This window comes from Uranotaenia lowii, chromosome 1 (genome assembly GCF_029784155.1).
Source record: "Uranotaenia lowii strain MFRU-FL chromosome 1, ASM2978415v1, whole genome shotgun sequence".
Classification (NCBI taxonomy): domain Eukaryota; kingdom Metazoa; phylum Arthropoda; class Insecta; order Diptera; family Culicidae; genus Uranotaenia; species Uranotaenia lowii.
Genome location: NC_073691.1, coordinates 64,246,083 through 64,262,160, shown reverse-complemented (window position 1 = coordinate 64,262,160; position 16,078 = coordinate 64,246,083). Strand labels below are relative to the sequence as shown.

General features: G+C 37.7%; 1 protein-coding gene across 1 annotated transcript; it reads right to left on the bottom strand.

Moving 5' to 3' along the window:
- Positions 1-12,513: 12,513 nt before the first annotated feature.
- On the bottom strand, positions 12,514-14,185 carry LOC129738657 (achaete-scute complex protein T3-like). Its single transcript, XM_055729905.1, has one exon. It carries the CDS (start codon positions 13,967-13,969, stop codon positions 13,094-13,096), a length of 876 nt encoding a protein of 291 aa, XP_055585880.1. The 5' UTR covers positions 13,970-14,185; the 3' UTR covers positions 12,514-13,093.
- Between the last annotated feature and the right edge of the window lie 1,893 nt (positions 14,186-16,078).

Below are 16,078 nucleotides of genomic sequence, written 5' to 3'. Positions count from 1 at the left end.
TATAAAATATATAAATTTTGTGAAAATTTTTGGACCCAGAATTTATTTAAAATCAAATCATTTGAAAGTGGACTTTTTTTAAAGATCGCGCTTGCGGAACCTCTAAACATGATTTTTTTTTAGTCGGCTCCATACAAAAGTTTGTTCTGCACATCCTAATCTACCATTTGAAGGGTGAGCCCCCAGATTCCCAGAAGTTATGCAATTTTGGGACACCCTAATGTGGCATGTTTCAATTTTTTTTAAATCAGTACTCGACTCCAATGAACGTAAAACATGGTTGCAGAAATTTATTAGACCACTTTAAATTCGACTAAAACATCGATTTTGTCTCTGTTTTGACATGTAACATTGATCAGTCTCTATTTTGACGGTTTAAACGAGTTTTCTCGATCATAAAGGATACAAAACATCTTCATAATATTTACAAATACTAGTTCCTCAATTTTATCTTGCTTTTTAACGTTTTCTTTTAAAAACATTTATTATTGAAAAAAGGACTGTTATGTTAAATACATTTAGGGGCAAAAATTGAAACAATTGCTTAATAATTTGAGCTAAAAAATACAAATGAAATTTTACCTTAACACATTCCTCTAGGCCCTCCCACTATTTTTATTTTTATTTTTTCTTCAAAGTAAACCATTTGATAGGGGTTCTATCCATTTGTTCAATACGGGCTTACTCTTGGAAAATGTCCTTATTTTTTAAATATCAAAAATATATTACTAAAAGGCTATAAAAATAGCACTATAACGATACATATACAAAGGTTCTTTCACATTCAACAACCCGTTTGCTTCTTAATGCTTTTTGGTTTCATCAGGAGAGCTCTTTGTTTGCAAGCCTTGGAAAAAGTAGATATTTTAAGATTTTGAAATTACATTTTTACTAACAGAAAAAAATTCAAATACAAACCAAATTTTGATAATAAATCATAGGAATAGAATACAGATTTCAAAAATTCAAACTATAGAATTAGTTATTGATGATAATGTGCAAAAATTTATTATTGGTCAAAGATATCCCGGTGATCAAAGTTACCCCATTTAACGGTAGCTCGAATCGTCTGGACTACAGGTAAATTTTGGTTTTTTGTAATATTGAAACTCGCCGGATAAAAATCAATAAAATCTAAGAGCAATAATTAAATTCAAACTAAATTTATTCAAATATTCAAAAGCGAACTATTTTTCATGGCATCTGAGCTGCTAGATTGTCTAGAAGTAACTTGATGGCCTGAAAGTTGAAGGAGCTACAATAGAAGGGCTCTTCAATTCAATAAACAATCCCTTTAAATTTGAAAACAAAATCGCCCCTTTTTAGATTAAGATTTTAGATTCAGAGGAGATTTAAAGTATTATAGAAACCATTCGCGGTCTTAAAAACGGCTTCACACTAAATTTCTTGTTGGTCGGTTCAGTTGTTTCCAAAAATTGGTTGAACTGTGTCATTTTTTGAATAATTTTGTATGGGAGCCCTCCCCTATCCATTAGCTCGGAAGGGGTTGGAAAGCATTATAGAAACCATTGCTGGTCTTGAAAACGGCTATACATACACAAAATTTCAAATTGATTGGTTCATTAGTTTCCGGAAATTGTTCGTGTTGCATAATATTATTAAATTTGCATGAGAGCCCCCCACTTCCTTAATTTGGATGGGATTGGAAAATATTGAAGAAACCATTTCCGGTCTTGAAAACGTCTTAAAACCAAATTGAAAGTTGTTCAAGCTGTGCCATTTTTTTCAATTTTTTTCTATAGAAGCCCTCCCGCCCTTAATGTGGAGGGATTTGAAAGTTTTATAGGAGGAGCCATTCCCGGCTTTGAAAACGGTTTAACACCAAATTTCACGTTGATTGGTTCAGTTGTTTCCGGAAATTGTTCGAATTGTGAGGAGCCCTCCTTTCCTTAATATGGAGAGGTTGGAAAGAATTATAGAAGCTAATAATATAAATGAACATAGAAAGAAAGAAATTATCTTATTTATTCGATTATCAAATAAAATCTGAGTATTTCTAGTTGAATTGAATTCAGTAGATTTTGCAATTGACTGTTTTTTCATAGATTTTTATATATGAGACATTGCTCAATTTGTAGTGCAAGTTCGTTTTCTCTTCTTTTGAAGGTTCCTCATTCTAGTGGACCACATCTTATCTTTATAAAAGTGTTTAAATTCAAATTTTCATTTTAAAAATAAAATTGGTATTCGATTTCTAATATGAAGTACTCTCAGAAGGTTACTTTTCATCTAATCATAGTCAGTTCACTTTTTTAATGTGAATGTAACCTTCGAAACAATAAGAATAAAAAAGAAAAGTGGTGAAAAATTTGGATCCTTTTAACGCCAAACTGTAAATCTTTTAAGCTTTTATAACCACTTCATCTGAAATAACATGATAAGCGCTAATTATTCTTATTTTATGGGATTGAATTTATTTTGTAAAAAAATCTTTAAAAAAAATTAAAAAAATTATTATCAACAAAGTTATTTGAAAATATTGTGTCGATGCGCTCAAATGTCTTGGAACACAAATAAACTATTCTCGCCTTATTAAGTTTGAATTGTAAATTCTAATGAATAATTAAAGATGGGAATGTTTTTATTTAGGAGAAAGTTTTTTTTTTATTTTTATTTATTTTCATTTGTTTTATACGAAAGACTTATGAAAAATTTTCAAATTAAGTTCACCACTTTAAAAATTTCTCAATATTACAAAATTATTACAATCACGTTGCAGTTATTTGTTGTACCCTTATTTTTTGAAAATAGCGCTAGTTAGTTCTCTATTTTATGAACTTTAAATATAAGGAACTTTTTTTCAAGATTTAAATTTAAATCTCTGTGATTTTTGTTTATATTTGAACCAAGCGATCAACTCGAAAATTTAATGACTAAATTGATTTAGTGAAGCACAAAATAATTTCAAACATCCATTAGAAAAATATAAAAATCGTGTTAAAGTCAAACTTTTTGAACGTTTTCTTTGAAAAACTTATAAATTTTCTTGACCTTACAACGCGATCTTTATCCAGATACAATTCTAGAACTCCTTAACTGACTTCAATTCTGTATACTGCATTGTATTTCTCGCAAGAAGTCTGAAGAGACCCTCAAATTTCGATAGTATTTACATTTAGATAAACTATAAATTTAAAAAAAAATGCATTATTTTCGTGACGTCACAGCGTTTAAATATAGATACCTGCATTGCCAATTCTAGAGGGAAAGTATACAATTATTATTGATTATCTCATATTAAGCCTCAAAATGGGATGTTCAGCATTATTTAGCAATAAATTTTTTATGCCTAGCTGTAGTTTTGATAATGGTGTGCCACAAGCTGAAAATAAATTATTAATGTTCATCATATGCATCCCAACTTTTTTTTCAATTTAAGATAACATTTTCAATTCAAAAATATATGTTCTGATAGAAAATGAATTTGAAAAGACAACCTCTATGAAAGTGTGCATATTTTTTTTAAATAACAAAAAACTTAAATGGGCATTTGAGTTCAGAGGTGGTAATATTGGGTCATAGCACCAGATTTTGAAATACTTCATTAAAATCTGGAATAATACGTGAAATTAAAACAATTTTTTATAAGTGGAAAGACTTTATTTAGAGGTTCAAAATTTAAAAAAAAATAAATCTCAATGTTTTCAACTTCTCGGTAAATAATTTAAAATATGTAATTAAATTAAAAAAAAAAAAGTTTTCCAAAAAGATGCAACGTGGACGGACATTCACTTTTGTAAGGATTTTTCAACGTTCAAGAAAAGAAGGAAAAAAATATTGTAATTACACCTCATAAAATCTCATTCCTTTTTTTTTTCAACAAACCATTCCAACACTCCTCAAACATACAGTTTCTCATTTCAGATCAAAGAAGAAGATTGAAAACTTATAATCTTTATAATATGGAAGTTAATGAAAAATTATTCATCACAAGTCTCAAACGGTCAAGAAATGCAGACAATGTACGTGCTCGATTGTCTTCATTATTTTATTTATTAAAGTTAAAGTGCCTATTTTCTTGAGAATATGTTATTTTTATTATCAAATTTAATAAATTTATTTTAATTACACAACAATTCGGGTTAGCCAGAAGTAAAGTAAGTAAAATTTCGAATGAGAGTTAAATATACAACATTTATGTCTCGATTATTTATATGAGGTTTTTCTCATAGAACGTATATTTAAAACTAAGCATTAGTCGCTATTTCCCTTTCCCGAGAGATTTGAATTTAAATTTCACTATCCCACAAAGAATAACAAGCATTTACTGAAATATTTTACCTCATTTTATGAAATTTATATAAATTAATTTATTTGCGGCCACAAAAAATACCCATAACTTTTTTGCTGTGATTTCAATTTTGTCTGCTAGAACACTTTAGAAACAATAAAATAGTTTCAACCTTTTTTTTTTCAAATTTCTTATATTTTTCTAATTACCTTTTAAAATGATTCGAAAATATTCTTCACAAATGTCTTCTCAATATTTCTGTCGCTCTGCCTTTGTTTTGTTGAATTATTCGATAGTATTCTTAGAAATAGCCTTCCCAGCCAGAAGGCTAACTCAAAACAAACAACCAGCAGCAGTAGCCTAGAAAATCCTAATCAAAATAATAATAAATCAGAAGCAGCGGCCTTAAAATCTGCGCTTTCTAAGCCAATGCTGTCTTTCGTCTTTTTCCACCAGCAAGCCAATTCAAAGCAAACAATCAGCTAAAGCAGCCTTAAAAATCTGTACTTCCTAAGCAAATTCCGTCTTTTTCCAGCAGTAGCAGCAGCAGCCTTAAAGTTGTGCGCTTATTTAGCCAATTACGTTTTTTTTTCACCGGAAAGCCTAACCAAAACAAACAACCAGCAGCAGCAGCCTTAAAAATCTACGCATCCTTAGCCAATTCCGTCTTTTTCCAGTAGCCGAATCAGAGACAATTTTGTTCGTAAATAGCAGCAGCCTTTAAAATCTGTGCTCCCTTTGCCAATCCGTTTTTCTAAAGGGGGCCTAGTCAGAACCAAATACTTTCGTAACAGCCTTGACAATCTGCGTTCTCTGTCCTATTCTATACGCCATTGTCGTGATTTTACGATTTTTATGAATCTCAATTAAGAGATTCACTTAGACACGTCTTTCACTCACAAGCATGGATCAATGACTCAACTTGTTTTTTTTTTGCCAAAATAACAAACGTTGCCATAGACATTTATTTTATTATATTTATCTTCAGTGTTTTCGAAAACTATGATTTATTTTATTTTTTATTAAATTTTACTTATATACTGCATATCCTTCATATCATCGCTACAAGGAGCTATAAACTCTGCTCCTTTTTTCATAAAGTTCCGAAATAATTTGAAAAATACTCTGATAAAGAATGGAAATATAATAAAAATTGAATAAAAATATTGAGATGGTTTTAAAAAAATCAATAAACATTCACACACGAAAACATTTTGGAAATATTTAAAAAAAAATCAATATCATGGCTTCAAGAAAAATCTGTACCTATAGTTTAATCAATTGATTGTACAGTGGTTCAAAAGAAAAGCTGGGAAAAGCCTAATTTTGAAACAGACAAAATTATCTATCCATATATTTCACCGTGATTCGGCACTTTCAGGCTACACGAAAAGGTCCCAGAGAAATGCTAGGAAAAGTTCAAATTTTGTTTAAAAATATCTCAAAAATTTGCTTTTTAGCTTTGCAATAATTTTTATAGGCTGGTAAACGGTGGATAATGTGCAACACGAGACCCCATAGTGGTCATATCACCTCTTATTCACAACTCCTATCTCTACCTCCCCGCGGTGCCGGCTGGGGTGCGAGTAACCTAAGCGGAGATCGGGTACCCAACCCCGGTGGATGCTTTGGTCGCATGCAGACTGAGAAGGTGGCCGCACGCGTCTGTTCCCCAGGTCAGGGGCGGCGTGCAACAACAACCGAGCGTCTGTTCTCCAGGTCAGGGGCGGCTCAAACAGCGTCTGTCTTGCAGCAAGCGGCTGAATTTATGAAATGCGGCTCCCGCCAGCTAAGTCCAAGATGGCAGCCCCATCGCGGGATAGGGACTTTAGGCTAACAACCTACTGCTCCCGATTTAAAATTGTTACGGAATCCGAAAGAAATGACCGACCTGGAACTTTGGCGACGACTTTTAGCATGAAAACACGGACACGAATTGGAACTTGGAATGTTTTAACCCTTGCCCAACAAGGCAAACTGGAACAACTTGCTAACGAGGCTAGCCGCCTCAAGCTTGAAATTCTGGGACTGAGCGAAGTCCGTTGGCCTAATACTGGAGAACACAAGACTCAATCCGGGCAAGTCCTGCTTTACTCTGGCATACGAGGAGAACATGCTACTCGGGAACGAGGAGTTGGTTTCCTGTTAAGCTCGCAGGTCTACGCGGCCCTCATTAGATGGGAACCGATAAACGAAAGAATAATCGTAGCCAGATTTAGAACACGGGTTAGAAACCATACAATGGTCCAGTGTTATGCGCCAACTGACGTTGCCGATTTGCAGGAGAAAGAGCAGTTTTACAGTCAACTGAACAGCGTGGTAGAGAGAATTCCGAAGGGTGACATTAAAATCCATTTGGGCGACTTCAACGCAAAGATTGGCTCCGACAATCAAGACCTTGAGCGCATCATGGGGCGCCATGGCTTAGGACAGATGAGCGAAAACGGAGAGCTGTTTGTAGAATTTTGTGGCAACAACAACATGGTGATCGGTGGATCGCTCTTCCCCCATCGACCAGCACATAAGGTCACTTGGGTATCCCGAGATGGCCGAACAGAAAATCAAATTGACCACATCTGCATCAGCCGAAAATGGAGAAGGAGCCTTCTTGATGTCCGCAACAAACGAAGCGCAGACATTGCATCTGACCATCACCTCGTCCTTGGCGAGATACGACTGAGAGTTGCGCGTGTCCAACGGCGCGAGGAGAAAGTTGGGTGTCGATACGACGTCCACCGGTTAGAGAATCTAGAGGTGAAAAGGGCATACGTTGAACAGTTGGAATCCCGAGCCTCGGAGCTGCCGACAGACGGAACAGTCGAAGAACAGTGGTGTGGAATCAAGAATGCCTTTATCTCAACGAGCCATGGTACTCTCGGTAAAGTTTGTGGAAGAAGAAGTGAATGGATGTCGGATGAAACTTGGAGGATGGTCGATGATCGGAGAAAGGCGAAAGTCGGAATTGAGCAGGCATGAACCGGGTAAGCCAAAGCAGCCGCCCGCTTACGTTATGCGGAGTTGGAAAAGGCAGTTAAACGAGCTTGTAGACGAGACAAGAGAGTGTGGACAAACTCCCTAGCCGAAGAGGGAGAAAGAGCCGCCGCCATTGGAGATATCCGATTACTTTATGACATTTCGCGCCGCCTCAGTGGTGCAAGGACTAATGCAAGAATGCCGCTGAAAGACCGAGCAGGTCAGCTATTGACCGATCGAACAGATCAGCTCAAAGAACTCTTCCGAGTCACGAATAGCGATGGCCAACAGAACCCGCAGCTCGAGGCGCCTACAGTAAGTCGCATAAATGGCGTCAACTCGGAAGCGCCTTCGCTGGCTGAAATAGAAGCGGCAATCGAAAACATGAAATCCAACAAAGCACCTGGGATCGATTGTATCCCTGCTGAAAATGCTGAAAGCCGACCCTGCCCTGTCAGCACAAATGTTGCACCGTCTTTTCGCTGACATCTGGGATACTGCAACATTCCCGGCCGACTGGATGCAGGGTATCCTCGTAAAGGTCCCGAAGAAAGGAGACCTGACAGAGTGCGGTAACTGGCGAGGCATAACGTTGATCTGTACAACCCTCAAAGTACTCTGCAAAGTGATCCTGAACAGGATCCAGGAGTAAATCGACGCTACACTCCGACGGCAACAAGCTGGATTCCGATCCGGACAATCATGTGTGGACCACATCACAACGCTACGAATCATACTGGAACAAATCAACGAATTCCAGGACTCTCTTCTGCTGGTGTTCGTTGATTTCGAAAAAGCATTCGACCGACTCAACCATGAAAACATCTGGGCGGCTCTAAGGCGACGAGGGGTCCCAGAGAAACTAGTCCATCTCATCGAAGCACAATACGAGGCATTTTCGTGCAAGGTCTTGCACGACGGTGTCTTGTCCGAGCCAATCCCGGTAACTGCTGGAGTGAGACAAGGATGTATTTTATCACCGCTACTTTTTCTAATCGTAATGGATGAGATTCTGACTGGATCGATCGACTGTGCACCGAACCGAGGATTGCCGTGGAATCCTTCAACAATAGAGCATCTGAACGACCTTGACCTGGCTGACGTTATTGTTTTGCTCGCCCAAACGCAACCAGATATGCAGAGCAAACTCGACGACCTCACCGAAAGTTCCAAGGCAGCAGGTCTCAAAGTCAATGTCGGAAAGACCAAGTCGATGGAGATCAACACAGCAAATCCCTCCAGTTTCATGGTAGCTGGGCAACAAGTTGAGAAAGTGGAGTGCTTCCAGTATCTTGGTAGCCAGATAACGCCTGATGGTGGTACCAGGAAAGACATCGAAACCCGGATCAGAAAGGCCCGATTTGCGTTTGCGAGTCTCCGAAACATCTGGCGGTCACGCCAGATCTCTCTACGAACAAAAATCCGAATCTTCAACTCAAACGTCAAATCCGTATTGCTGCACGGGTGCGAAACTTGGTGCACATATGCGGTGACGACGCCAAAACTGCAAGTATTTGTAAACCGCTGCCTGCGGAATATCATCCGCGCTTGGTGGCCTGGCAACTGGATCTCGAATGAGGAACTACATCGCCGGTGTCATCAAAGGGCGCTAGAAATCGAGATTCGGGAACGTAAGTGGAGATGGATTGGGCACACGCTGCGAAAAGATGAAAACGAGATTTGCAGAGAGGCGCTAGATTGGAATCCAGAAGGTCATCGAAGAACAGGCAGGCCCAGAAACTCGTGGCGGCGAAGCCTAGCCGCTGAAATCCGAACTGTCGACGAAAATCTTGACTGGGACCAAGTTAAGACGCTGGCTCCGGATCGTCAACAGTGGAGGTCTTTTACCACGGCCCTATGCACCGGAGGATCGGCGCGGGATCATTAAGTAAGTAAGTAAAATAATTTTTAAATTTTTGCTAGGTATACATTTTACCTAATTAAAAAAAAGTTTTTTTAAGATGAATTTGAATTTTTGTATGGAATTTATTCATTAAAAACGATAAAAAATTAAAGTTTTAAAATTCAACTAGAGATTTAAAAAAAAACGTCACATACGAAACTCCACTCAAATTTTATGTTGGATATATTTCCACATTTATGCAAATTGCAAATTGGGCAGATTTTTGTTGCCACTTTTGGAGAACGGTTCCGAGCAGAAGAAGCACTTTTTTCTTCAAATTTGACTTCTGAGCAAAAAATCAATCACGAACTGTATCGATTTCTAATTGGATCTTTGCACGCAATTTCCTCTTAATTCATTGAAAACATCCTTAGAATATATTATACCAATGCATATAAAAATTTCAATATATTGTAAGTTATAACTTTTCAGGAGTTATCATGAATAACTCCTAAAACACGGTTTATATTCTCCTGGTTATTGTTCAAATCAGATAACCTATTAGCTAGTTAAATTCATGAAAACCAATGGAAACTTAAGAAAAATTTAGTTTTAATAGCAATATTTTATGGATATGAAATATGAAGAAAAGATTAATAAAGGAATTTAAGAAAAATTTTAAATATTTTTTATTTTTTTCATTTCAAACTGACTTGAAGAGTTTGATGATAAAAATAACCAATTATAGAAAAATGATAACTTAAGTAAAAATCTCCTCAATTCAATATTTTGATAAATATATGCGAAATTGTAATTAAACTTTATTTTAACATAAATATTTTATATTGACTAGTGAAAAATAATACAGACAAAAAAAAATTGATAAAGTGTTCAGCACCAGATCTTTAATTAAGGGGGGGTAGGGTCTAACGGGTATAAAAAAAACACCATTTTCACGATTTTTTTCTAGAGCTATCCTTCAAACAAATGTTTCAAATTTTTTGAATTATACAATGCATTTTTGAAAGAACATTAAGTAATTTTTTCGTAGAAAAATATTAAAAAATGAGCCGGTGACGGAGCACTTTCGAGGATGCCTTTTAGAAAACAGGATTTGCGGTGGACACTATATCTCAGCACAGAATCATCTGAAATCAAAAAATCCGAGCAAAATATTTTTAATAGATGTTTTTCTGGACCCCAACGTTTTTATTTAACTTAAAAAAAATTTTATGAAATTTTTGTGGCTGTTTGAAGTAAAAACTACGATTTTTCACGAAAAAATCCGCCATTTTTTATCTGGAAAATCTTCCCAAAGTAAAAAAAAAACAAAAAAGGAAAACGTTGAGGTCTGGTTTTTTATATGTAGAAAATATGTTCCAAATTTGAAAAAAATCGGATAAGTAGTTTTCAAATGACGATGTCCACGGACTTTAAAAATGTGCTTTCGAGAAAAACGCGTTTGAAGTTTCTGCTCTTGCTTTCTTGCGGTATTAGATAGGAGGAGATAATGGCCTATAACTTCTACAGTTTTGCTTCAATTGACTTGAAAATTTGACACAACATTCTTGAAATGTTTTACAATAATAAAACAAAAAAAATAAAAAAATCGATTTTTTGAAAATGTTAGACCCTACCCCCCCCCCCCCCTTAATGTCATTGTATTTGTTTCTATTTTAATTGTTTTACATTTGAGGTGATTTAAACTTCAATGAACATTTCTAGGATATGAGACATTTTGCAACAAACTAGAAAATTTTAATACTAGGAACCACTTACTAAACTATTAAAATTTTTCGTTTTTTTTCGATAAAATCAAATTCAAAGTTTTTTTAGTAAATATGAAAAAAATAATATTATAAACAATTTTCAGAGAAATTATGACTGTTCAACAAATTTAGTAAGTTTCAGAGCCAAAATTGTTCAAAACATGCTTTTTGACAGGTTTTTTTGGGAATTGGATCACTGTGCACCGCCAAAGCTGATTCAACCACAAAACATTAATTTGATAGTTGATGTTATTTGACACATATAAGAATTTTAAGTTTTATAAAATTCGAAACACAGAGTTTTCGCATTATTTTAGTCAAGCATGGCACCACGAATAAAATTCCACCACAAGAACCGGTATGAAAGTATCAAATTTCTGCAAAATTTTACGTCACGTCGCTTCAATTTTTGTAAGGCATGTTTCTCGGTTCTGGCAATAAATTTGAACAATTTTTCTACTGTTAAATCATCTTGGAAGTAAACCTAATGATTAACGATGGCCGGGCTTCGACTAGACCGAACTAAGCGACATGAGAAAATTTTAAATCGGAATGAATTCCTTGGGATAAAAACTATCGATTTGGTTCATAAACATCAAGGATTTAGCCTCTTGATGAAAGTATTTGCACATAAAGTTTGAATACCTCGAAAATATGCTGATGGCGTTCAGTTCGGTCTGGTCGAATCACCAACAAATAGTGTTCACAGGTATAAACATTTTGAAATTGATAGGTATCGATACTACTTACAACTTATGATCACTCCATTTAGAAGTCGTGATCAATCATAAAATCCATAAAAACCATTAAAAAGCTAAATTCTCGATCAGTTTTTTTTTGTTAACCTCCCAAAATTTTTGAAAATCTTTCCGGACAAGCATTGAAAACCACGATCCCAAAAACTCCCATCTCCGCTTCGCTCTCGTCCGCCTTCGATTTCCTTTTTGGTAAGATGAAACCTTCGAATGTTCTTATTTTCAAAATCGATTTTTTTTTTCGAAAAATCTTAAAATCCTCTCTGGACCGATGATGCCTTCCAAGTAGCAGAAAGAGTGAGATTTCAGTGAAAAAAAAATACATTTCTCTCAGAACAATATCACAAAGGACAACCTTCAAAATTTTGTCAAGTTCAGAGTAGAATGGCAAAAACGGGCGAAACCTAGAAGAAAGAACCGGGAATATAAATCAAAGTTAAGAAAACGAAAACGCGGGAGGGTAACTTCTTCGGCCCATCTGAGAGGAAACGAAACCGAAAGAAAAAATGTAGAAAAAAAAACTGACGAAGGACAACCGGATTGTGTCGTGGGGTCCTACTGAAAGGAGGAAATTAAATCTTCGGTTTCGGGTCAATTTCTTGAGGCGAGCACTTCTATTTTACCGGGAAGAATCCAGGGACCCAGGAATTGCAACCGGTGCGATATTGTTGCTTTTAGAGGTCCTTTTTTTGACCAGATGGGTACAGGTTCTATAAAGTATGCAAATCGGCATTTTGTGCTCATCTGGAATGTTTGTATTTTCTAGGAGCACAGTTGGTAGCCTCCCTGGTTTGGCAATAAGGTGTGAAGTAATTAACTTGGTGTTTTATGACTTGGTGAGGGGGTAAGATTTGTGGAAAAATTTCAAGGAGTTGTTTTCTCAAAGTAGAAGATAGAAGAAGGTGTTTGGTTTAATTTTCGACAGATTTTAATTTATTCATAGTTTCTTATTAAATCATTAACAAAACTTTTCTTAAGACTTAGAGAGTACACTGGTTGATGTTGTCGCTTAACGATTATTTCGAGTGAAATAGATAGCAAAATGTATACAACAATATTACTAACAGCTTTCAAAGGCACAAGATAATCATCATTAGCATTAGGTTAGGTTAAGTTTTTCCGTCGAGACTGCTCCCGGGAAAACGTTTGACTAGATTGAACTGATACCTAATCGATTAGCTTACGAGCTAGGACTGGCAGTGTTAGTTTGTTTGTGCAGCAAAACCCGTTGATTAGAGTTGATGAGCGTACAGTCCTATTTTACTCTGATGGTGAAGTCTCCAAGAGGATTTTGGCACCGGCTTTGAGAGTAGGTTTCTCGGCTTTTTCGGCGAAATTTTTTCCCGAGAATCAGCGTTTCAGGCTGTGAGGCTCACTCGGTACCGGCGCCATCGTTGAGGATCTTTGCCACTGAACCGGATACTGGCCGGTAGTTCTTCGTTCCCAAAGTCAATTGGTTGTTGAAGGTGATTTTTTGGTATTTCCCAAGTCGAGCGACTCTTCAATGTTGTTGCCACCAGGTGATAGCGTCCAAAAGTTCTTCGTCGTCTGGGTTTGCGGGACTCAGTTGCTCGTACTGGGTCTGGTAGATCTCGGACTTGTAGATGATCGGATTTCCTGAATGGATGTAGTTGTTGTTCCCGCTAGGGCTTAGGCTGGTCATTCCAGGGATGATTGTTTGATGATACTGAGGCTGATAAACCTCTGAGGTTTGTGAAGGAGTTGGAGATGTTGATGGGTCAACATAGATGTCGTAGGGCTCGTTCTTCAAGGTTCCCATATGGGAGTACCCGATGGATCCAGACATGGAGTTTTCCGACATTTGCGAGGGTGCAGGTGACGAAGCTGTTGAAGACTCAGACATGGTTCCGTAAAACGAGCTGGCGGAAGAGAACTGACTAAGGCTCTTTTGATTGGTGTTTTCACAGTTCTCATCCAGCATACGTTGCAAACTACGAATGTACTCAACGGCCATACGGAGTGTGTCGACTTTGCTAAGTTTCTTGCTAGCTCCACGACCTCCATTGGTCAAAGCAGTTACAACAGTGGCTGGAATGTGTTGGCGTAAGTTCGCGAATCCATTGTTGACTTGCTTGACGCGATTGCGCTCCCGAGCATTACGACGCAAAACGGAAGCCGTCTGTTGAGGAGTCTGGGCGTAAGGAAGTCCACAGTACGCAAACTTCTTAGCACTGATTGCGGTCTTACACTTGAGACCGACTGGAAGCTGGGTAGCCCCTCCAATCATGATTGGAGCCGGCGCAATTGGTCGCTTTCCGTGATGGTTCACCGGCTTTTGCTGCATCAGGATACGATTGTTTGGCAAAATGTTGTGGATGTTCTGTCCCAATGCCATGCTGCTCACTAGTGCTGCCATATTTTCGATCACTTTAAATCCCAAAAAATGTTCTTGAATACAAAATCACAACAAACTTGTTTTCAGATTGTCCTTTCGTGAAATCACTTCTTTTCGCAGGAAGAAAATTCCAAAAATTCACTATTTCAAAGCTCACAAAGATTCGATCGCAACAACAAACTACTTGCTTTTCTAATAACTGATTTGGAAGGAGGAGGATGTTTCTACAGTGGAAGTTGCTCTCGAAATGATACCTTCTCGTCCTAAGCCCTTGCATTTTGTACACTCCCGTCCAGGTACCTGCTCCCGACATCCACCAACACATCGTCAAACAGGTCCCAAGTCCTTTGCGCAGCCGATCATACACCATAAAATACACATGCGAACCAACTCACCCGGCCAGTATCCCTCCACCCTCGCCAACATAAAACATAAAAAAGAAAATCAACCTCACCGCATACATACGCAAAACTTAAGTCCCTTTTCCCTTTTCCACGGATACGGCGACGCAAGAGAGCTACACATTGAACTCTCTCGCCCATCTGTGTAAAACTCTCCCTCGGCCAAAATCCGAACCGAACCCGACTTAAGCTCGAACGAACCGAGGCGGCCTGCCGCCGCTAAGCCGAACGGACCCGAACCGTACGCGTGCCACTTTCGTCGATCGTCGGCCGTCGCCGCCGCCTAAAGTCGCATGGCTCAGCTGCTTCCTTCCCGCTCGCACCACAGCTGCCGGGACGGAGCACCTGCAGTATTCTCTCTCGTTTCCACTGCACTGGTAGTCGATCAGCAACCCGAAGAGGCAACCTGCCTGCCTCGGCGTGGTGCCCCGTAACAAAACCAATGCCAAAACGAGACGGACCGAGCCAGGTTGTTGCTCTAACTCCGTCTAACTAACATGTGGAAGCGCACCAGGATCTGTTTTGGGGCGCAGATGTATGCGCTATGCCATGCACCCATACTCGGGAAGGTTCGCGTGCGCGCGCGAACTAAGCAGACAGCCACACGACGGCAACGACGTCGCGCCGCCGTAAAAGCTGCGCGAGACTCTTCAACTAAGTTTTGATGATTATTTTTCTCCGTTTTCTGTTCCCCATATTCCGATCCTGGTTTGCTCCCGAAACGGCAGCAGCACCAGAAATTTGATATCGCAACGCAAGAAAACAATTTTTTTTTCGTTTTTCAACTTCCAAAAACCTTTCAATGATCCGATGATGGTTATGATGAAGCTGATGATGATGATGATGACGATCGTGTTTCCATGACTGCTGCTGGCTGAGGCAGAGAAAATCTCGGAGAGAAGATGCTGCAGTTGTTTTCACATTGCATTTAGGATCGACACACGACGACGTCGTTCTCGTCTTAGAAGGGACCTTTTCTTGGGCGAACTGCACTTTGCAGACAATAAGCTAGAATCAGAATCAGAACCTTACAGACGGACGGATCTTAAGGTTGAAAGATCAGTTGCACGTGCACCGGCAAAGCGTTCAGGTTGCAGCAGGACAGATGCAACAGTCCGATTTTGATTTTTGGATGATCGAAGATCATTCATTTTCTTTGATTGCGTAGGATATACGTAAATGTTCCTCGGTAAAAGGATTTTTTTTAAATAGGCAGGGTCAATGGATCTCTGTACGATGTTCAACGTTTAATTTAGACTTGCCAGATACTTTTAGAAAAAAAAAGCGGGACATTTAAGAAACTCTGTAAAAAAAGTTTATTGTATTGCCAAACTTATACGTATACCATCAGCTGAAGTTATTCATAGAAAGAACAATAAGGTTTTTTTTTAATTGGATTGAATTTGCTTAATTTTTCTTACATGACTGGTATTTACACTGTATATTTTTGTCATAAACGCGGTTATTTTCCATGGTTCTTGCAAATTAACACGTTATATGAGAGAAATATTTAAATTCCTATATTAAAAGGGCCGATTTCATACCGCGTAAAAATCCTTCGGATGAAAACAAATATATTTTGAATTTATTTTTGAAACTTGAAAACTTAAGAAAACTTCCATCATTGTATACTTTGGACAATTGAGTCGAAAAAAGTGGTAATAAATGGCAATTTAACTAAAATTATGTCAAAAAATTAAGATCTGTAATCATTTGGAAGCAACTTAAA

Excerpts from the sequence above, each read along its gene's own strand:
- LOC129738657 (XM_055729905.1), bottom strand. The coding sequence starts at position 13,969 with ATGGCAGCACTAGTGAGCAGCATGGCATTGGGACAGAACATCCACAAC.